Consider the following 23,325-nt stretch of genomic DNA (forward strand, 5'->3'; position numbering starts at 1 on the left):
CCCCTCACGGCCCCGCGCCCGCAGGGCCCGCGGATCGCGCTGGGCGGCGCCGGGGCCGCGGCCGGAGCAGCCGAGCGCCGAGAGCGCGATGGGGGCGGGCCCGCGGATCGCGCTGGGCGGCGCCGGGGCCGCGGCCGGAGCAGCCGAGCGCCGAGAGCGCGATGGGGGCGGGCCCGCGGGAGCGTTGAGATGGCGGCGGCGCGCTGAGGCGGCGGGGTGCCATGGCCACCAAGCGCCTGGCCAGGTGCGCTGTCCGGGCGCGGAGGGGCGGCGGTGCCGGTGTCGGCGGTGCCGGTGTCGGCGGTGTCGGTGTCCGGGCGGCCCCTGACGGAGCTCGGTCGGTGTCCGCAGGCGGCTGGGGCTGGCGCGGAGCAGCGCACGGGCGCGGAGCGGGGCGCGGGCGGCCGCGGGGCAGCGCTTCGCCTTCCTGATCGTCCTGGACTTCGAGGCCACGTGCTGGGGGGACCGCGGGCGGCGCGGGCCCGAGATCAGTGAGTGCACCCGGCTGGCCTTGCACCGCGTGTCTCATTAGGTGTCATTATATTGCTTATAACCCCCGGCGTTTCAGCCCCGGTGTAATGCAGTAATAGGTATATAAATAATATAAATATGTGTGTGTACGTATGTATATATATATATATATATATATATATATATATATATATATATATATATATATCTGACAGAATATTCTGCACTGGAAGAGGCTGACAAGGATCAAGTCCAGCTCTTAAGCAAATGATCCACATGGGGATCAAATCCACAAGCTTGGCCAGCATCAGGCTTGAACTCTGTGCTTATACACACACACACACACACACACACACACACACACACACACACACACACACATAATCGAATTGTGGCATATGCTCAGTTGGCAGGGACTGATATGAAAATGGTCTTATTCCTGTGGACGGTTTTAACCTTTCTGGCTTTGTGTTATGGTTCTGTTTTGTTTGTTTGGTTTCTTCTTCTCCTAATGTGTTTTTTCGCAGTTGAATTTCCAGCAGTCCTGTTAAACACCTCAACAGGAGCAATTGAATCTGAATTCCACATGTATGTTCAGCCCCAGGAGCATCCAGTTCTCTCTGAATTCTGTACAGAACTAACTGGCATAACACAGGTATAATTGTGACTTAACACTGTTTTACAATTTTATAATTGCTGTTTATTTTTTTTATTTAAAGAGACCTTTAAACAGCTAAAAAGAAATAAACCTCAAACGAATTTCAGCACATTCTAACACATACATGCTTCTTGTTCTGTTCCTTGAAGAATCAAGTTGACCAAGGGGTGCCTCTCAACATTTGCTTATCACAGTTTCTGAAATGGATTCAAAAGATACAAAAGGAAAAGAAAATTACATTCAGTACAGATAGTCAGAGTAATTCTACTTCAGAAGCAAAAGCGTGTGCCTTTGTTACATGGACAGGTAAATAACATTTTAATTTATTTTTTCTGCACAGTAATAACATTAGGTGGCACTAGTGAGATTGTGTCTTCACTTCCACTCAGCCGGAATCCTATTATTAGGTATTAAAAAATGGAATATTGGGATAAGACTGAAAATATGGAATCCTGACATATTTGCTGCATCTTTGACTCCAGGGTCTGACACGGTTACATTTTTCTGCTTTAGTTAACTGTTTGATCATTCTTAGTGAGTCTAAAGGAATTAATGATGTCTTTGAGATCTTTAACTGTCTGAAGTTAATTACTAACAACAGGGGTTTGCTTATTCTGGTGTCCCATTGCAGCAACCCCAGTGTTTCCCTTGGACAGCTGCTTCACAGCCTGTGCCTCCTGCCATCCAGCAGCACAGGATGCTGACAGTGTGTTGGTGTTGTGTCCCTTTATGGAGGTTTTTAGGCCACATAAAGGGATACATAGGCCACATGATGTGGATTTTAGGCCAGTTCTGCAGTGGTGGATTGACTGTGGTTTTCCCTGCACAGACTGGGACCTGGGTGTGTGTTTGCACTACGAGTGTAAAAGGAAGCAGCTGTGCAAACCGGACATTCTGAATGCCTGGATTGATCTCAAAGCAACGTACAGGGTGAGAGGATTGACAGACTGAAACATTTCTACCCACACGGACCTCAAAGGCTGACTACCTGAGCTTACAAGGCAATGCTGTATGTCCCAGTGACCACAGTAACCTGGTTTTATTAGTGTTGGTACTGCTCAGCTGCCCTAGAACTGTGAATTTGAAGAGAAATCTTCATGTTAGGAAAAGATTGTTGTTTGATAAAATAATGATAATTGTGAGAATTTATGAGCTGCTCTTCCTTTCCTGATAGGTTTTGCTCTCCTTGCTTCCTATCTTTTTTGTTCTGTGTGCTCTTATTGCTGCCTTGTATTGCTGTGTAGGAAGTTGTCATTATAGTCCAGAAGTACTCAGAGGTACCTTACAGGTAGGCAGCAGAATTAGGTCTCTAAAGATAAACAGTGTGAATATTCCCCCTTTCTAGTGATCAAATCAGATACTCATATCAGGAGCAAGAACTAACACTCACTTATTTCATTTACAAAAAATCCATACCTATGCCAAATATATTCATGCCCATGCCTTTGATTGCATCTTAAGGTATTATTTATAGTTGTATTCTTCAATGCTGGTCTGTTAAGACTTTCATCAGTGTAAGCCATAGAGTGCAGACAAATAACTCCAGAGCTGGGACAGAATGGATTTGCTTAAGACTGAGAGAAGGGATTCATGTTTATTTCCATTCTGATTTCTAATAGGGTAAGTAACTTATGGTCTTATCCTCACTATAAAATGCAGATACCAACTTGCTTAATTACCTTGTGAGATTTATTATTTGTAAGGGGATATTTCTGAAATGGCTTTGCTTCACTAGGGAAAGATTTGTAAATGCTTCATGTTAAGTACCTGCATTTCTTTCTTTAGGCCTTCTATAACAGAAAGCCTAAAGGGCTAAATGGAGCTTTGCAGGATTTGGGGATAGCTTTTGAAGGACGGGAACATTCTGGTAAGCGTGCTGATCCTCATTTTAATATATATAAATATATGTATCTTAGAAAGCTAAATAGTACTATTTAGCTCTAGTTAACCTAAAGCAGCTAGCTATTAGAGTAGTTACTACTGTTTCAGGTTATGCCATGTTCTGTCCAACAGACCATCAAAACAAGGAAGGCAAAGTGCTGTGAGATAAGTTTGCTATTTCTAACCTCATACTTCATTCCCGAACTCTCTTCTACTGCTACTGAAAGTATGTTCACAAGATCAATTTATTAATTGCTAGGATGAAAAAGAAAAGAGGTGGAGGGAAGATAAAGAAACTTGATTTTATCTGATAGATCTGGATATTGTGTTAATGTGAGAGAATTCCAGCACAATATGTTGTTGTTTTTTTTTTTTTTTTAACTTGATTAATAAAAAGAGCAAGGATATTTTAAATTGTGAATAGATATCCAGCTCTATGGATAATCATTCAGATGTTTCAGCACAGAGAATTATTTTGAATTTTCTACTTTCATTCTCTTTTTTGAAGCAGATGACTAAGTGTCACAGTTCTGTAACTCTTTGTCATTCATGTAAGGCTTACCTAGATTACATTTCTCCAGTAATAAGAACTATCCCCAGTAGCAGTTAAAAAGAAGACATTAATATAACCATATTTTTGAAGGGTTGGATGATTCCCGGAATACTGCTCGTCTTGCTTGGAGGCTGATTTGTGATGGATGTGTGCTGAAAGTTACTAAATCTTTGGATAAGGTTGGTCACTACTTTCTATCTTCACGTCTACTTGCTTTGTAGCCTGGAATACAGATGAAAGGTGAGCTATTCAAATAATAAACCCAGCATCCTGACTGTGATTTGGAAAGAACATCCTTAGGCTGATACGCTTATTAATTTTGTGCATTTATTCCCAAAATGTCTGGGTATTCACTTTCCAAAATCTGCTTTTGTTTACGGACTCCCTAGGCACATCAGAAGAGTAATTTAATTTCCAGAACACTGACTGTAAATGTCACTGACAAGACTCCACTGGGAAGTAAGAGCAGACCTGAAACATCTAGAGATGGAACTTGTGAAACAAAATCTCTGGCTGAGAACAAACACAAGAGTATTGCTGGAAACAAGATAAATTCCAATGTACAGACTGGGGAACAGCAGATCACTTGCACTGATCCCTCTGCAGATGTCCATGTTGTACCCAGCAGCAGCTCAAGGACTGAATTCCATGCTCAATTCCAAAGCTCTTCAGCAGCATCTCCTGACAGATTTCCCATTCCTCAGGGTCTGGCACAGCCAGGTCCCAGTCCTGCATTGACAGGCATCCAGCAGGGACTGAGCATTGGGCAGCCTCTGAGAACAGCCAGGCTCAGCCTCCCAGCACAGGGATCAGGGCTGGTGCTGGTCTCCACCACCATCCCCTCAGTTACTCTCTCCAGTGGGGACATCAGCACCACTTCTGAGTGCTTGTCTCTGCTGACAGACTGGGAAGATGTTGCTTTGATACCAGAATCTCAATATGAACAAAATTCAGACTCTGTTCAGCTCAAGGATGACTCAAGTACAGATAATCTAACAGTGTCTGAAGAAGAAACTATTTCAAAACAGTTGGCTATGACAAGTTCAGATAATCAGAGTTCGGAGGAAAGCGTAGCACCCATGGAACCTCTGAGGTCTGTTGTTTACAAAAGTCCTGATACTACAATCTATAATATAGGGACAGTACAAAGAGAGACTTCAAAATGTTCAGCTTTTAAGTTACCATCTGCAAAAGGAAATGCTGTTTCAGCACAATCAGCATTAATTGGAAATTACTCTACTCCTTTAGAGGCTCCTAAAAGAAAGCCAACTAGTCCAAAAACATGCCCACCAGCAAAAAAGCAGTCTTTTCATATATATCAAGAGAAAACTTCCTCTTTTGATCACTCCTTACCTTTGAGAAGTTCAAATTTGCCCAGAGTATTTCCTGCAGTTCTGAACTCCGCAGTCAATTTGAATGAGTCTGTAAGAGTTGTGAGGAATGGAAAATCAACTCCCCCTCTGTGTAACTGTGGCCAAAGAGCCAAAAAACTCTCTGTGTCAAATGCTGGCCCAAATCATGGCAGGGCATTTTTTTGTTGTCCTGTTGGCAAGCAAGGAGGTAATAAGAAAAGTTGTGGATACTTCAAGTGGGAATATGCGCTTCTGAAAGAGAAATCTAGTGGTCTCACCTTTAATGCAGATGCTTTGACCTCTCTTAGAACTGTTCCTCGTAATTCAGAAAATTCTTCCAACAGAAAGTATTTGTGTCTTAGACCCTCCATGAGAACTTGAAAATGGATACAATTTTTTGTCTGAATCCTAAACTCTCAAAGTTTCATGCTTAATGGAATCAGGACAGTCAAATGATATCAGATATGCATTCTCAAAATGGGATGAAGAGGACAGTTCTTGGTTAACATAGAAAGGAAAGTTGCTCAAACATAAAAATACCAGCAGGTCATGAAGCAACTCCTTAATTGTGAGAGAACAGATAAAACTATTACAGTATGAGCAGCTATTGCTACAATCTTTAGATTTCTGTTCTATCATATATTTTAAATATTTTACTGGTCCAGTCCTCAAAGATTTCAATGACAGATTTTCTTTGCCCCTTTTTTTATAAACATACTTGTGATGCTTACAACTTTTAATTTTTTAATCTTTTGAAACATTTTAAAGTCTCTTTACAAGATGTCACACATCAAAAGTGATTCTTGAAGCAATAGTATTCTGTTGAACTCTTACAGAGTTTTTTGTCCTTTAAGTAACAATAAAGATAAGATACTGATATTTCATTAAATACTTTATTTAACACATTACTGTTTTGCTCTTGCCTTTCTGGGTTTCCCATTTCATTTGTGTCAGTGTCTGCTTTAGCTTGCTGTGTAGCCCCTGGGACAGATAATTTATAGGAATCAGGTAAGAATGTATTCAAACCTAAACTAAGAAGGATATCGTGTATTGTCTTACTTTACATTACTGTGCAAATCTGCAATGTCCTTCTTTGTAAAAAATCCTGCAAAAAAGCAGCAAGTACTTTAATTTTTTCTCCACTTCTAGCAGTTTGCTTCTAATGGTGGTTTTCTTATGTTGGATTTGGACCAACTGCCTTGGTCAGTTTTTTCCACAGATCAGAACCTGTAACAATTCTTACCCCTTAATTGTCCAAAAATTTTAATTTGCAGCAGGGAGAGGCGGCTCTTACTGACGAGGATGCACACCCACACCTTCCTTTAGATACCACGCTCCGGGCTACGACTGTTCTGTTAGCACATGTTCGTTATTTTTCCAAGCCTCCATTTACCTCTTCAAAGTTTCAGGTTTACCTGGTCCCTCTTAACCATGACACCTTCGGCAGTCGGACAGGCAGGGAAGTGGCCGAAGCATCCCTGTCCGTGGCGCGCACGGGTCGGTGTCGGACGCGGCGTTGAGAGCTGGAGCGAGGGCTCCGGAATTATTAACACAGACTTTAACTCTAGAACCGGAGCTCGGGGGAAGCGAAAGCATCAAGGGCTACGAGTTTGGCCGCGGCTGAGCGCTCCACCAGAGTGCTCGGCACCCCGGCTCGGCGGCTTGGTGCCCGCGGCTCGGTCCCCGATACCGCGGCTCGGTGCCGGCGGCTCGGTGCCGGCGGCTCGGTCCCCGCGGCTCGGTGCCGGCGGCTCGGTCCCCGATACCGCGGCTCCGTCCCCGATACCGCGGCTCGGTCCCCGCGGCTCAGTTCCCGCGGCTCGGTGCTCGGTGCCCGCGGCTCGGTGCCCGCGGTTCGGTGCCGGCGGTTAGGTCCCCGCGGTTCGGTGCCGGCGGTTAGGTCCCCGCGGCTCGGTGCTCGGTGCCCGCGGCTCGGCCCCGGCGGCTCGGTGCTCGGTGCCCGCGGCTCGGCCCCCGCGGCTCGGTGCCCGCGGCTCGGTGCCCGCGGTTCGGTGCCGGCGGTTAGGTCCCCGCGGCTCGGTGCCCGCGGCTCGGCCCCCGCGGCTCGGTGCTCGGTGCCCGCGGCTCGGCCCCGGCGGCTCGGTGCTCGGTGCTCGGTGCCCGCGGCTCGGCCCCGGCGGCGGGCCGCCGCTCCAGGCGCGGCGCTGTGCCGGCCGGGCGCGGGGCGGGCGCGGCGCTGACGCCTCCGCGGCGGCGCTGGCGGAGCTGCCCGATGGCGGCGGCCGAGGCGGCGGCGCGGAAGCGGCGGCCCAAGGGACACTTCGCGGCGGGGGCCGGCCGGGCCAAGCGGCCCCGCGGCGCCGGGCGGCAGCTGGAGGCCGGCATGCGCGGCATCCTCATCACCTGCAACATGAACGAGCGCAAGTGCGTGGGGGAGGCCTACAGCCTGCTCGGCGAGTACGGGGACCTGCTCTACGGGCCCGAGCAGGTGCGTGCGGCCGGGCCGGCGGCGCTCGGGGCGGGGGGGCCGCACCCCGAGGCCTCGGCTCCCGCCGCGGGTGTGCGGCACGGCCCCGAGTGTCCCGGGTGAGCCCCCTCAGCCCCGCCGCCCGCCGGATCCCAGCCCGGGCCGTGCCCCGGGTGGCGGGCCCAGCGCGGGCCGTGAGCTGGGCACGGCTGCTCACCGACCAGTGCTGCTGTGTGAAGTTTTCAGATCACGAGGAGAGGCTGTCTGGAAGCGACAGGGAGGAGGATGAAGATGATGTGGAGGCAGCCCTGAAGAAGGAGGTTGGCCAGATCCGTGCCTCGACGGAGCAGAAGCTGCGGCGGTTCCAGTCGGTGGAGAGCGGTGCCAACAACGTGGTCTTCATCAGAACCCAGGGCATAGGTGGGACTTGAGCGGATACCGAGTAATGCAAACTGCTCTCAGCACTGTTAGTAAAAGGCCACAGTGTGGCTTCCAAGTGACACGTGTGTATCAAACAAATACCCTTCCTTTTGGCTGTGCCACTGAATATTGTTGTTAGTGAGGAAGCTAAAGGTAGAGGAAACTGCTTTGATGAAACACTTTGATTCTCTAGTTTTGGTATTCTAAAACAATGCTTTACTTAAAAAGGATTTGAGGCTGACAGCAGTGCAGCCAAGTTCCCAGCTTATTATGTAGATTGGGAAAAAGAGAGATAATGCCTTCAATTTGTTGCTCATACCCAACTGTTTTTCTTGTAGAACCTGAGAACCTGGTGCACCATATACTAAAAGATATGCACACCACTAAAAAGAAGAAAACAAGAGTCATTCTACGCATGCTGCCCATTTCTGGAACTTGCAAAGCTTTTATGGAAGATATGAAAAAATATACAGAAACGTTTTTTGAGCCTTGGTTTAAAGCCCCTAACAAGGGTACTTATCAGATTGTTTACAAAGCTCGTAATAACAGCCACATGAGTAGGGAAGAAGTAATTAAGGAACTGGCAGGTATGTATGGATTTCACACAGAACAAGTTTGCATGCACAACATGGGGCGGACTAATAAAAGGGGTCATAATGGACATACACATTTTTTGCTTAAAACGTCTATGTTGAATCCTAAAAGCTTGTCTGAGAATTAAAAAAAGCTTGACATCAGTATTCCTTGTTGGTGTTGATGTCTTAAGAGACTGTAAGCAGAAGAGAGAACAATGTTGAATATAATTTGCAGTATCAGTTATATGTGCTTTGAAGTGACTGCTATTAGGCTTTGGTATGCTGTGTTGAAATAATAATGTTGCTATTTCTGTTTGATATTTGACTCATATAAAAGCTCCACCTTACTTGAGTATTTTATTGAATAGATAAAAATTAAGAGAGAAGAGGCAAGATCCCCCTCAGTTATAGCCAATTATTTTTGTAATTGCTTAAAATAGAGGAACAGAGCAGGACTCTCAGAATGTACCAGTAGGACTGAAGTAACTGAAAAATTATCTCACTGCAATTACTGAGAAACAAGACATGCTTATGCTCTTAAATGAGTTTTCCCAGCATCTTTTAAATTGCATCTTCTTTTACAGGAATTGTGGGCAGCCTCAATCCAGAAAACAAGGTTGATCTTAATAATCCACAATACACAATTGTGGTGGAAATAATAAAAACCGTGTGTTGCTTAAGTGTGGTGAGGGACTATGTTCTGTTCAGAAAATACAATCTACAGGAGGTGGTGAAGAGCAACAAAGAAGATGCACAACAAAACCCATCAAGTGTGACAGAAGAACAGAATTCAGAGGTAGTTAAAGCAGAAGCTGAGGAGCAGGAGAAGAACTCTAAAGAAGTAAAAGAAGAGAACAAGAATCAACATGAAATAGGATCTGAGTCCAAGGGGACTGATGCTCTGACAGTGTAGAAAATGGGATATAAGGCAAAGGTAAAAGTAATCCAAACATATAAGAAAAGTTGCCCTAGAATTCTGAAACAGCGTTGGAATGAGGAGAGGGGTTTTGTTTTGAAGTCCTGGTTTTAAAATCCACATGTGTAAGAATTTTAATGCTCATTGCAGGTGGAGCTGACATTTCAGCAGGTATAAGGATGCTCAAGGGTGCATCACCTTTCTGGTGAAGCTTGCTGTCCTCCTGCAGCTTTGTTCTGCATTTCCTGAACCTGGCACACAAAGCTGGGGTCTGTGCATGTATATATAGATGTGGCCACCCTGACATGTGTGGACTCTCCTTTGTTATATCTGGAGGCTACAGAAGCCAAAAGGCAGCACTGAGCTATTATTGACAGAGAGAGATCTGGAAAAGAGTTGGTTGCAGAGGGTTTTGGGAAGGAAGTGAGCTGACAGCTGCAGAACTTGGTAACATTTTTTTTTGTGAACAACTGAGGTAAATCTGGTAATTTGCTGAATATATGTATTTATACATATATATACACACAGATATGCTGTCTTGACTGGAAAGAACTGTTATATATATATAAATACTTGAATATTATGAGATGATTTAAAGATTGGACTGTTTTAGAACAATAGAAGTATAGTGCAGGTATTGCAGATGGTATTATCAAAAACTTCATGTGTGTTTACATTAGCTGTGTATGCAGCACTTACTGGTTTATAGTAAATACTGTAATCACTGAATGGAATCCTTTTGAGTAATTCCCTGCAGATAGCCTTTTGCTGCTCTTTCCAAAGACTCAATCCTTGGGGGATTTTATGAAGTGTTTCTGGTTTTATTTTTTTTTTTTTAAGTGTCAAAGTTTGAATTTAAATATTGATTGCAAGCTTCTTATGAGAGAAGCTCTCTATTATAGCATACTAGATAAGGGGGATTAAATTTTAAATTTTGGTACAGTTTTAGCTTTTTGGCATTAATTTTGTTTCAGATTGAAAGTAATGCTAGTGAGTCTTTCTGTTGTCTTATTGTTGCAGTGGACTGTCCCTGTGACTCCTACAAACCAGCCAAAACCAGTGCAGCTATAACTTGCTTTCCAACAGGGTTTTGAGTATGCCTTCTGTAGAACTTTCTTTAGTATTACATTTCTAGCATAAAAGCCTTTGTGTTGCTAATGGGAAAACTTATCTTGAAGAACACAATATGTCACTTGTCTTGGTTTAATGAAAAGGATGTGTTCAAGTCTTTCATAATTTATATTTTCCTCTTCTTTCAAAATGGTTTCAGAAGTTGGAAAATGAAGATGACTTGCATTTCCCTAGTCCTATCTCCGTTGCAGCTCATGTATTAAAATTTCTGCTTTCTTATGTCCTGTGGTGTTTTCTTTAAATTTTTGAAGATTTTTGTGTGTGGATTATGACCATAAATGTCTGAGTCACGCAAAGGAAAGAATATCTGAGACCAGACACAAAGGCCAACTGCGAATGTTTATTGATGGCTGATGTTGGTAATTACGATTCATGACAGCCTACTTAACTTCTAAGGACAAAACTCAGGGTTTTACTGGGATTTTTTGTTTTCTTTTCTCCTCTCTCTCATTGACCTGTCTGCCTACAGGGCTTACAGTTTACTTCTGTTTGTTCACAGTTTGCACTTACTGAACAGTCATTGTTAAGACATAATTCCCTGGCTTTTCTGCTGTGCCATCACTTTTGGGCTCAGTGGTTCCCCCGTGGTCAGATGCTGCTTCAGTGTTGCAAATTCAAACCTTCATGGGCAAACTATAAGACATTATTATGTTCTCTGTTACATGAAAAGCCAAATAATTGCTGTTACTGTCATTGCTGAGGAAAGATGTAACAGTGCCCAGACATCAGCTGAAGAGGTGATACACTGATGGTGGACAATGTGGTGTATTTAATTTGTCCTAATGCTGCCTTGAAACTCAAGGGTCATCCTTTTGTATGAAAACCTATCCCTGAGATTCACTATTCCCCTTGTGCTAAATTAAAACTCAGATTGGCTTGAGAAACTTGAAGATAATTTCTTCTAAGAACAAGCCAGTCTCACAGCCTCGGTGTTTTCCAGTACTGATTTGCCTTTCTTGAGGGTCACAGCTGTATAATTAAACTATGAATTTACATGTAATTCAGTTCATTTATCATTTCAGTAGTGAAATACAGTAGGGGAGAGCTTTAACACCAATAACTCCCACTGATTGGAAGCAGCTGGTAATATCCTGTGCCCAAAAGAATCATGCTGCAAAATCCTTCCTGTATTGTATTCCTGTTCAATGAGCAAACACCCTGTGGTTATGCCATCTTAAAACAGCTAATCCTGTAGACCTAGGAGGCTTAGTTCTGTGCCCTGCCTAGAAAACATGTAATATGAGTACCTGTTCATTGTGGGCATGGTGTGCTTACATTTGAGACTGCTCTTGGATCAAAATGTGGCATGGAATATTCAAAAATGGACGAAAAACGCTCTGCCAGGACTGCTGTTTGTTGGCTTGGCATGCAAGCACTGCCCACTCCTGCAAGGTTACGTGTGGGCACTCTGCCTCCCCAGCCCAGCCGTGTCCTGGTGCTGGCTGGTGGCTCCTGCTGCCACTCAGAGCCCCAGAGCCTCCTGGCCAGCTCAGCTCTCAGCTGTGGGCAGCAAGGAAGTCAGGGCAGTGATCCTGCCAGGTAGGCAGGCTGCCAGTGATGTGTCTAGAGGATGCCTAAAGGCATTAAGTTCATTTTACAGTACACTTTTTAGCCTTTCATAGTGAAAAGCTGTTCATCATTATCATCAAGTTTTAGGAATAGGGAATAATTTGTATGGAATATTTGTCTTTTAGAGAGTAAGCTTGCCACAGCTGTCAATAGAAGTCATTCCTGCCGACTTTTCTGTGTTTTATGGTCTTATATAACAAATCTAGACATCATAAGGCTACTTATTTTTATAATTAGTAGTTTGGCTATTCCTTAATATTGCTTTTGTATATAAAAAAGAGACTAAATTGCCTCTTCTCCTATGCCCTTAGAGGTCTCTCATTCATTAATGAGATACAAGTGTACAAGGGTGTTCAATCATGAGGAAATTTCCACTGGAGACAAGTCTAACAGGATTTAGGTAGAAGGCACTTACTTGAGCAAATGGCTGAAGCTCAGCCACTCAGCCCTGCTGCTTTCAGACACAATCAGCTTTGTTTTCAGAGACTGGCACCTGGATGCAACCGAGTCCACCACAGGAGCAAGAGCATGGATTGTAATAACACACCTGACCTTCAAAGCCAGCAATTGATAGCAAATGTCAGGTACTGTCAGTTGTGTTGTCCCTGGGGTGATGATAACACCTGAAAGTGCAATAAAATTGGAAATGTATTAGGTGTTTTTCCCTTTCAATCCTGATCACAGCTTTTCCTGATTTACTGGCTACCAGCACCATACAAGCCAGAAACAAGAAGGTGGTAAAACAAATCTCACACATCTGAGCTTGAACAGAGATGTGCAGACTTGAAGAACAAAATAGCTCCTTTGCTACAGGCACAGTGAAAGCAGGATGCATAACTTTGAGGCAGAAAACACTAGCAGCTTTAACTTGAGTCTGTCCCAGTTAAACTGATTGAACATAAGCCATAGGAAGTGAAAGAAAAATGATGAAGGTAATTTTATCAGTTGTTAGAGACTACCCCAGTCCCCCCTTTCATTGTCAAATGTTCAAGCAAGGAAGTCAAATAAGAAATGTGATTGTTAAATGAATTGTTAACTTTGGGGATAGAAGGTAATAAACAATCTACAGACCTCTAGGAATTACACAATTCACCTGTTTGAATACAAACCATGCTCAGCTGCCCCCACTCTGGGATTTGAGGTAGAATCACTAAAACTCGGTCTCCTCTTTGCAGACTGCATGGCCCAGAGAGCACATTGACCACTTTTTGGGACATGAAAACCAGCTCTTCAAAGCTCCACTTAATTTCATCTCTTTTTCCAAGAAATAGAGTCTCAACTATCCTCTGGTTTCAGGAGTGCAAGCTCAGATCCATTAAGATTAATGTAATGGACACATTACATTAATGCATTTTGTGCATTTGTTTTCTATTTCTGACCTCAGACAATAATGAGCTTGGTAGCTGGAAAGCAAAGAAATATCAATTTCTGAGCTTGAGGGTGTGAAGGAGGCGAGATGCACCTGCAAAACCCTCCTGGCACAAGCCTGGGACTTGTGTTTATTAGCCAGTTGATAACAATTAGTTGTTCTGAAAGGTCATGTGAACAGTTTTACTACACAGTACATTTGCTGTTTTCCCAGGCTCCTGCTACCAGCAGATGTTTATGGATTGTGTGTAGTGGGTTTACAGCAGAACAAGGAAAATCTGAGATAAATAACCCTGTGCTTTGTTGTTGTTGTTTTTTGTTTAGTTTTTTCTTGGTTCACTGGTGTTTTTGTGCTCAATACAGCCTTGGTCATAGAGTTCAGCTGCTGCTTATATCTTCTGAATCAAGTGCTGTAGCAGCATGGTGTGAAGTGCAAGGGCTACAGAGAGGTAACAAGAAATGTGAGATGTGACCTAGTAGGGGTGATCTAAAGCTCTGCTGTTCCCATAACCTTGGAACAGCTTGACTGTTATGGAAATATCTCACAGTCTGAACTGACACCTCAGTCCAGGAAATCCTTGATTATATTTAATCCTGAAATTCTATGCAACCCAGAACTGGATAGACCTGCAAGTCTGATCACTAACTATATTTAAAAACATTCTCACAAAATAATATTTGCCACAGAGTTACATATATTGTGGCTTTCAGTAGCAGCACTGCAAATGCAAAGACAAGGACTAGTCCATTTTTCCCACTTCTATCACTATTTTTTTATATAGAGAATATATTGCTTTAGAAATATTTCAAAGCAGCAGAACAGCAATGTGTATCTTCCACCCTTATTCAGAAGGCCATCCTCTTAAGACTGACAGGAAACAGGATGGAATACACAAAATGGAAAACACAAAAGTCCAGGATGAGCATGTTCTGATGAGGAGCTCAGCAGCAAAGAGCACCACTCTGTGTTTCTCAGTTTCTTCCTCTGAATGTTCCTAGAGATCATCTTTGATGGTTATTGAACAAACCCCAACTTGTCTGTGCAGAGAAAAAATAACACCACTTTGCAGTTTAATTGCAAAGTGTGCTCCTTTTCTGTGGCAAGCCTGCAAATTTAAAAGCTTCAGTCTTTTTAGAATTTAGCTGGCAGGTACCACATCACTCCCAGTGCCCAACAAAAAGAGTAAGTTCTACTTTAGAGAAACAAGGAATATCAGTTGGTTGACTCAGTAATTCCTCAAGTCAGTAGAGCAGGACAAGCACACACCACTGAGACTGAGCACAGCCTTGGTAGCAGCTGAGGAGCTTTTTGTGTTTGCTGGAAACCTGGGGCAGTGTGACAGAGCAAAGGCTCCTGCCCACACATCAAACAGAAATGGTTTGATTCACCAATTTAATTCTTCCTTTTTTCCTGGCCAGGTTCAGGTTATCATTGCAAAACTGCAAGAACACTTTGGAAAGTCTGTCTGACCCAATGTGCAGACTGAGCAGGCTGTGCTGCAGCAGAGAGGAAACCTGCTGAGCAAGCCCTTCCCTGCTGGAATGAACAATTTGTGCCACTACCAGGGCTCAGGGAAGAGTCTAGCCAGGTCTGTTTAAAGCCCAACACAGACCAATACCAAAAACCTAGGAACATGTTGCAGGATCATACTTTTAAATTTACTTTACAATCAATTACTTTCAAAGTTCATAATTAGATTATATTTAAAAATTCATCACTTACATGGAATAAATATATTACTTTAAAAATCTGATCACTTCAAAGTGGATTACTTTTCCAAAAAGTACTCACATTTGAAATCTGAATGCCGTTACCATGAATCAGATGCTGAAATTGTGAGCAGATTACATTTTTCAACGTTTTTTCGATTGCACTTGAAGATCTAATCCAATTTCTTGTTATTCTGTCCAGAAATTGATTGCATTTAAAATACAACATTACATTTAAAATATCCAACATGTTTTCCTTCTGTTCTGACTGAATGAAGGAGAGAAAAATTAATCTCTCTGAAGAAAGCTGTAATACGGGAAAAGGGAAGGGAAGTTTAAAACCCTGCTACAGCCAGGTCTGAGCACAATCTTATTTTGTTCACTTTTCTTCTGGTAGAATCACATTAAACAAACTACTTGCTCCCATGGAGGATTCAATTTTCTACACCCACTAGAAGCCTGTGAGACTGTATTTGAAAATAACTTTATTTTGGATTTTAAGGACTGTAAATGTTGTAAAGGAGCCCATTAACAAATTAGCAGCTGATGGAAGCTCAGACAGCGATGGTGAGTTCTGAATCTTAGATCTAACACTTGAGTGTGATGGCCAAACTTGACAAATTACCCCTTCTCTCACTGATCTTTTCAATAACAAACCCTTTTCAAACAGATAAACTTATGTACACTTCATTTATAATTTCATTTTTTATTCTTAGAGGATGACTATTTAGACCCCGATCAAGTATTAGCAGAAGAGTTGGTTTTATATCAACAATCTGAAATCCTTTAGAATAACTAAACCCAAACTCATCTAAAGGCTGCTCTTCTTTTCATTAAAACTTAATTCCAACTTTTGATATTGTGGGAAAGGAGATGAAGTTGTAGATCACTTATAAAATGCTCATGCTCAATGGACTGGCTAAAATAACTAATGCAAAGTCACAAAAATCACAATCCAGAAAATCTGAAGGACCAAGTTCCAAACCCATTCTGGAAATATATTAAGCATTTCAAGACATAAAATTAAATATTAACTTTCTTACTATGCAAGCATAGCAATTTTATGTGCCAAATGCATACAAAACCCATATGTTTATATACACCCTATATATGTATATATGCAACATTAAGCACATACTGTGAATTCTACAATTTACTAATTTCTCATTATGCATAACAGCATCATCTGTTAAAAGATTATTTCTCGCATACTGGACATAATCTCAAGTCCAATTTCATTTACCTCAGAGGGGTTTTTAAAGCAAAAGATGGGATCTTATGCTCATATCTATCTCAGAATACTTCCAGCCTTGCACTGAGAATTCCACTCCTGGCTAGTGGTTGGAAGATGCAAGACACTTTCAAAAGACAGGATACATACACATGGTTCTCATCCTACCAGCAAAAATGTGGATTTTGAACCTATCCAATAAAACTGCTAATCCCCCATCTGTAACAATGCATTTTTAGGACTTTTACTGCCACTTTTACTGCCACTATCCAGTGGCACCAGAAAAGATATTCTTTTCCGACCTCTTCATAATGTTGCATTTTTGGAACCCATATAGTGACCATACCAGCCACCATGTCCTTTCCATAAGCTTTGGATGTCAGGGTAAACTCTCAGGAAATAGTGAATCAAAATATATTTGACATAAAATACCTTTTCCAATGTGGGCATTATATTTTTTGTTGTCTTCAAGAATAACATCAAATAGAAGCTGAGCTGCAAGAAGGGATGGTGAGGAGGTCTCAAAAGGCTATTGAAGTTGTCAATTGAAAAATTTATTTTTCACCCAGAATAATACAATTCATTCAGGTATTGACATTGGAAACTCTGCAAGTAGGCACAAATATCACATCTTGATGTTACCTGTAGTTTTTTGATGCTCAGGCACTTAACAAAAAGAGATCAGAATAATGGCAGCTATAGTAGTGAAATGTATATAGTGCTAATGGAATGAAAGAAGTTTTTTTGAATTCCAAATAATGCTATATCCGTCCCCACTCTTTATCTCTTAATTCATTCCTCTTGATCTTCCCAGTGACTGTCTTTGGCAGTTCTTTGACAAATTCCACCTAGATAAAATAAAGAGAGAAAGCAATGCAGCATGTTCTACAGAGTTGGTGTTCCAAGACTCTCCAAGCATATGTGGAAAACTGAGAGAACTCCCATCAGTAAGAACTGCCTGCCTCAAATCCAAGCCAAACCAAAGAGCACATTGTGCCACTTGTGAAACCATCTCTGGGGCTGCCTAGAAGACCAAACATCTGTATAGCTGCCTCTCAGCTGACCAAACTGAGTACAGCAGAAGGGCAAATGCCCAAGTGGTACCAGAATGACAAAAAGAAGAAAGAAAAGGATGTTACAGCCCCAAGGTCTTTAATGGTTCTTAGTTTTGTGAGTTCTGCTCCAGTTAGCTAAGGCATTCCAGTAGCTCTTGTCCTGTGGTGCTGGATTGCTAAGAAACACCAAGTGTATCCTCTTGGGCTTGTGTCTATTTATCAGTTGTGATGATCAGTAGATAAAAACTTACTCAGATTCAGTCATGTGCCACCCTAAAGGCAAGTGCTTGTTTGAAGGTTAAACGCAAAACAGAGAATTGTGATTTTGAGTCTGACTGAGAACATGGAGATCTAACATGAAGATCATAGGATATACAAAACTTAGAAAATTCTGAGAAGTTTGAACAAATACTTCATGCAAATTCATGGAAAACAATCAAAATTAATGCTATTTAGGAAAGGTCTTCTGGAGCCAGTGGTCTAGATGAATCTTTACTGCTGGCTCTTTCAAGTGAGTAATGAAAATTGAAATGGTAATTATCCTGAGCTGTAGGGAAGGGTACTCTGTTTTAAAGTCACTCCTCAGAAATATTTACCTTTCTTGGGTATTTATAGGGAGCAGTAGTTTTCTTGACATGATCCTGCAAGTCACAAATTAAGCTCTTCAGGTCAGTGGATGAAAAGGTTGGGGACAGAACCACAAATGCTTTCACAACCTGTAAGGTAAAATTAACAAAAGTGATCTGATACCATCTGTTTTTTAAGGGCTGATGAGCAGTTACCAGTGAGCAGTGCTGCTCAGAGTCATGAGGAACAGAGAAACCAGCACATGATAAGAAATGATTGTGCCCAGCTTCTGCATGTGTATGTGCAGAAGCTAAAGTTTAAAGGACAGTTTTTGTGCCCTCATTACAAATAAGGGCCTTTCCCCTTTCTTCTCAGTAGCAGCTGAGAGGATGAGGCAATAAAATGTGTCTCTGTGGAGTTCTCTCTGAAGCTAAGGGACATTTTATTTCTCTCTGAAGTTCACATTGGGGATAGTAAGCACTCTTATCCTGGCACAGGACTGTGATTCACCACATCTGCAGCCCATGTCTAATGCTTGGGCAGTTGCAGTAGAACTTTGGCTACACCAAGAGTCATAAATGACAATTTAAACGTATAGACAAATGCTTAAGAACAAGGGCAAAGTAAACATCACAGTAGTGTTCTCCACAGACAAGACCTTGGGATGAAAAGAAACTGAGAAGAGCAAAGGCATGTAAATGGGAAGGGATTTTGCCTGTCAACCCCACTAGGATTATCCATGATGGAAGTAGATGGGGTGCTTAGGGACATGGTGTATCTGTGGACCTGACAGTGCTGGGTTCATAGTTGGACTCAATGATCTCAAAGGTATTTTCCAACCTAAACAATTCCATGATTCTAAGATGACAATATTACCTTAGAGATGTAAGTTTTTCAGTAAAGTAGAAATTCCTTGATGTCATTATATATTTGGACAAATGGATTGCTTTCCCCCCTCCATTCAGCATCATTACCTCTCCTCTGAGGGGGTCTGGGCTGCTGACAACAGCTGTTTCTACCACAGCTGGGTGCTCTATCAGGGCACTCTCTACTTCAAATGGCCCAATGCGATATCTAGGCAAGAAAAAAAAAAAATGAGGCTTGGCTCTTATTTTCCTGTCTGGAAAAAACAGCACCAAATATTTTTAAATTTTCATGATGAAGAAAAAAAAGCCAGAACAAATCAATAACCAACTGTAGAAGTTTTAGGCAAAATGGGACATCTGGCTGGGTTAGAAGTAGGAGCATTTCATAGTGGTCTTTGTGGCAGAGGACTGCTGGGGCTGTGGATATTTCTCCATCTGTCCTCTCTCAGGGCTCTTAGGCTGCAGCTCCATCCCACCCTGTAGCTGGGGTCTGCAGCAGCAGCCTGTGCCAAGTTATGGAATCACATAATAAAATATCTAGTTCTTTCCTTTCAACATGTTAAAAATAAATTGTTTCAAAAGCTCTTTGAAGCCAATAGAGGATCCTTCAGTTTTAGTCAAAAAATAAACTAAATAAACATCCCTCCTTTGCCAAAGGAAGTCTTCATTCTTTGTTGAAACACATGAGATATTGCAGGGGAAATGGATCTGGTATCATCACAGGGGTGTGGGTCTGTGAAAGAGAGTAAGAACAGCAAGCACTCCAAAGTCAAAAGGTCAATACATTCCTGTCACAGGATTATGATGCCAGAAGCTTGTGTGTAAGAATATACAACACAACATGTGAGAATATACAATGGCAGATTTAGAAAGGGCGTGTGCAGACTAACCCTGAAGAAATGATGATGTCATCGTTTCTGCCAATAAACTGGAAGTATCCCTCTTCATCCACAATCCCTCTGTCTCCAGTGACATAAAAATCCCCACGTTCGCTTTCTGCAGTTTTCTTGGGGTTATCCTTAAAGTGGTTCACAAGCAGTAGTTTAGATTTTGAGCATGCATTAGCTATACATTATGCTATAACACACACAACATCAAATGCACTGGAACTTAATTTTTCAGTCAAGGACGTACTGATAAGCTGTAAAATACAATAGAATAGTTTTAAAATAATTTATATTCTTTAAGAAAAAAAAAATCTTGATCCTAAATTATTTTCTTTCCTTTTCTTACACTACCAATTCAAGTAAACAAATTACTCTGGTAATAAATAATAAAATGGTGAAAAATGTCCAGCCTTTAGGACCACTACACAATTGGAGAGCTTTTGGGGAGATTGGTAGTGGTGGTGAGGAATAAAATAAAGTTCTTACTAAATATTCAGAGAAAAAACCAAGTGGCCTTATAGGTTTGCTTCTGATAGCAATTTCCCCCTGTTGTCCTGGAGGCAGGATATTGGCATTTTTGTCTATGATCTAGAATGAAAAACAGTTCTTATTTTAGTCCAGTGAAAAAACAACAAACAAAAATACAACCAAACAAAAAAATCCCCCATGACAGAATCTAAAGAGCAGTCAACAAACCTGAACATCATAAAGGGGAGCTGCTTTCCCCATTGATCCCGGTTTAATCTTCATTCCTTTAAAAACAGAGCATATTACTCCCTGTAAAAATCAAAATCAAACCAAAGCTTTACAAAAGAAAATTACTACATTCACACTTAATTCATTAAATGTAGTTTCTAGATAATTCCAAAGTAAAGAATTCATAGGATCATATATGTCAGTGCTGTGTGGTACCAATAAACAAAATAATAAAACTCCCTGAAATTATCCTGTTCCATTCTCTGTGAAAAATTCATGTCCTCTGCTAGCCAGTCTTTTTCCCTTAGATTCAAACTCTGCCCTCTTGACTGACACTGTTACTTGGAATTAGCTGAAGGACATTTGTGGAAATATTACAGCACATTCCCTCCCAAACCCTCATGTTTCTGGCAGGTTCTGTGAGGAGAGCCATGAGAGGAAGTTCTTTCAGAGGTTACCAGGAAAGGGAGTTACTGAAACATTCACAGAGATGTGAAGGAAGGAACAGACTGTGTTCTTACATAGCAAACCTTACAGCAAAAAGAAATTCCAAAGATTCAATAGGCTATTGTCCCTACAGATGTACCATTTCAGTCTGGCCATATACTTCATGGATGTCCAGCCCAGTCTGGCTCTTCCACTGCTCCATGACTTCTGGGTTGAGTGGTTCTCCTCCACTTATGCAGTACTTCAGATTCATGAATTTGTATCTTCACAGGGAATTAAAAACAAGAAAGGGAATACTTAAATCTAGGGGAAGAGACCAGGAGCACGCAAGGGTGAACACCATGGGAGAGCTGTTTACTGGGAGAGTTAGTGCCACAAAGTGAGGAAATCAGAGGGGCCCTGATCCTTCTGTTCCCAATACAACAAGGATATCACTGTGCTCAACACTCTATGTAAGCAGCAGTCAGAATTAAGCATGTGAAACATAAAATTGTTGCTGAAGTCAGCTGGGATTATAAATAACCAAATACTGATCTGCTGAGCCAGGACCCTGATTGCTGACCCTCTGCAACAGGCCAAGCAGGAAAGTTCAAGAGGGAAGGAAGGAACAATGACAGGCAGTGAGAACAAGAACAGGGGGTGAGGTACAACTGCAACAACAAATAATTCCCTCACAGTTACGCTGACATGCACTTTCTAGGATGAAGTCCTTCTCAAAGTCTGGACAATTAATGTGGCAGACAAAAATTATGACCAAGGAATTTAACAGATTCTCGGTTTCACACTCACAAGTACAGTAGCATAAGTCTCAGACTTCTGAAGGAAAACATCAAGTTTCTCTGATCAAAAACTTAGCAAAATTCAATGGTCTTCTCGTGAAGGATATTTTAAACAAAATTATTACCCTATTTTGGGTCAAGCAGTTAGAGATAGGAGATGACTACATTTGGTTAGGGTAAATTAAACATTATTAAATAATTTTTTTACGTACTTGGACAGATCATTTTGTACCAGCATACGGAACAACGTTGGAGGACCAACTAGGGCATCAATTGGGAATTTGCAGAGAGTCTGGAGGGTTAAACAATAAGAGGGACATGTGAAGCTCAGACAAAAAGCTGCCTTTGGAATGTACAGTAAACAGGTGACACAGAAAGGAGAAGTACATTTGTCCCCTATGTAAAAGCACCACATCCTCTGTTGGGTGAAGAACCCTCCTGCAGTTGGTGCAATATGCAAAGATTGTAGATTTGATTACAAAAATCCCACACTAATACATCTACCTGACACCAGGACCTCACAGTTTGGGACATGGCCAGAATAGTTCCTCCTCTGTCTACATCACAGGGAGGTGTTCACTTTCATCTTGGCTGGTGTGGGCACAGAAGCACTTCATTTCTGCATTAATACCCACTGATACTATTTCCACGGTCACTAGAGTGAATGCAGGTATTTAAAGCTGCTTTTGGAAGATTTTTTTTCACGTGCTTACCAGCTATGAGTAAAATACATGAACAAATTGCATGTTTGTTCCCTTCTGTATACATTAAAAATAGGGCTTTACACAGCAAATACAATATCTCAAACACTACTATAACCACAACCTTCATGAAATCTGTGGATGTCAAGAATTGGTTTTGGCATGCTTTCTGCAGATGAATACATTTCCACAAGTTTTCCCCTTACATTCAGGATGACTTCTGAATTGGTCTGTGGTAGGTTATGTATAAAGATGCATGATCCAAAAACCCAAGGATCAAAAAAAGATGCTATTGAAGCTAGTATCCATCCTGTGTCTGCAGTGCTCCATATCATCTGAGAGGGAGTCAAATCCAACCAGTACCTGATAGGAAAAAAAAAAGTATAACAAAATATACCCAGAAAGAGGGTAAGAGATATTAATTGCAAGATTGAGACACTGGGGTGACCTAGTCCCTAGCAATTTGATGGGGTTTTCACTCTGATTTGAAATGGAGAAAGGCTGGGGATGTACACTGGTATTTCTTATTCAGTAATTTTTTACAATAGCTCTACTATGCAGCTTCAATTATCTTATGTTCAACCAGGCTTAACTCTTTCATACCTTTCACTTAAAAGGGGTCTGAAACCAAGACTACCCTGGGAATGTTGAGTCATCTTTGGAAAACCTGTAGTTCCACTGGTAAAGAAGATAATCATTGGGTCTTGAATCCTTGTTTTGATGCAGGAATGGTCAGCAGATTGGTTTCTGTAAACAGGAGAATGTAATCATAACTTCAATGGCTGTAGCTGGTGTAAATGAGCGCTTGTGGGAGCAGGTCTGCTTTGTCCTCGTGACTGCAGTGACACTCAGTCGTACTCACTGGTACAGCTCAGTGAAGTTCAGCCATCCCTCCCTGCTGCCTTTGGACACCATTAGCTTGGTTTTCAGGAGATGGCACTGGGATGCCACTGAGTCCACTGCAGGAGCCAGTTTGTCAGTGGTAATGATGCACTTAGCCTTCGATGCCTGGAGTCGGTACAGTATGTCTTTGGCAGATAATTGGGATGTTCCTGGGATTATGA

The 23,325-nt window shown here is 42.1% G+C and overlaps 3 protein-coding genes across 5 annotated transcripts; 2 read left to right on the forward strand and 1 right to left on the reverse strand.

Annotated features, from left to right (window-relative positions):
• The first annotated feature begins 161 nt into the window (after positions 1 to 161).
• Positions 162 to 5,820, forward strand: LOC144245848 (ERI1 exoribonuclease 2-like). 3 transcript variants are annotated; one of them, XM_021539783.2, is made up of 8 exons: positions 179 to 244; positions 352 to 491; positions 999 to 1,126; positions 1,279 to 1,435; positions 1,959 to 2,059; positions 2,915 to 2,996; positions 3,654 to 3,742; positions 3,953 to 5,820. In XM_021539783.2, exons 1-8 carry the CDS (start codon positions 222 to 224, stop codon positions 5,294 to 5,296), a joined length of 2,064 nt encoding a protein of 687 aa, XP_021395458.2. In that variant the 5' UTR covers positions 179 to 221; the 3' UTR covers positions 5,297 to 5,820. The 3 variants fall into 3 exon arrangements, with proteins under 3 accessions (XP_077646849.1, XP_021395458.2, XP_077646850.1); XM_077790723.1 differs by lacking the exon at positions 352 to 491 and having other exon boundaries at positions 162 to 244; XM_077790724.1 differs by lacking the exons at positions 179 to 244; positions 352 to 491 and adding an exon at positions 499 to 590.
• A 1,328-nt stretch (positions 5,821 to 7,148) lies between these two features.
• On the forward strand, positions 7,149 to 10,606 carry LOC144248725 (THUMP domain-containing protein 1-like). Its single transcript, XM_077790726.1, has 4 exons — positions 7,149 to 7,364; positions 7,583 to 7,763; positions 8,102 to 8,350; positions 8,923 to 10,606. The coding sequence occupies exons 1-4, from the start codon at positions 7,149 to 7,151 to the stop codon at positions 9,249 to 9,251; spliced, it is 975 nt and encodes a 324-aa protein (XP_077646852.1). The 3' UTR covers positions 9,252 to 10,606.
• A 6,189-nt stretch (positions 10,607 to 16,795) lies between these two features.
• LOC144248724 (acyl-coenzyme A synthetase ACSM4, mitochondrial-like) lies at positions 16,796 to 23,317 on the reverse strand (the record flags this gene model as incomplete). The annotated part of the gene is made up of 11 exons (XM_077790725.1): positions 16,796 to 17,111; positions 17,915 to 18,034; positions 18,860 to 18,959; positions 19,642 to 19,769; positions 20,125 to 20,226; positions 20,335 to 20,415; positions 20,921 to 21,044; positions 21,773 to 21,852; positions 22,468 to 22,624; positions 22,865 to 23,008; positions 23,124 to 23,317. Coding segments are annotated over 11 exons (1,317 nt in total), but the record flags the coding sequence as incomplete, so codon positions are not given.
• Between the last annotated feature and the right edge of the window lie 8 nt (positions 23,318 to 23,325).

Source organism: Lonchura striata, unplaced genomic scaffold (genome assembly GCF_046129695.1).
Source record: "Lonchura striata isolate bLonStr1 unplaced genomic scaffold, bLonStr1.mat Scaffold_495, whole genome shotgun sequence".
Lineage (NCBI taxonomy): Eukaryota > Metazoa > Chordata > Aves > Passeriformes > Estrildidae > Lonchura > Lonchura striata.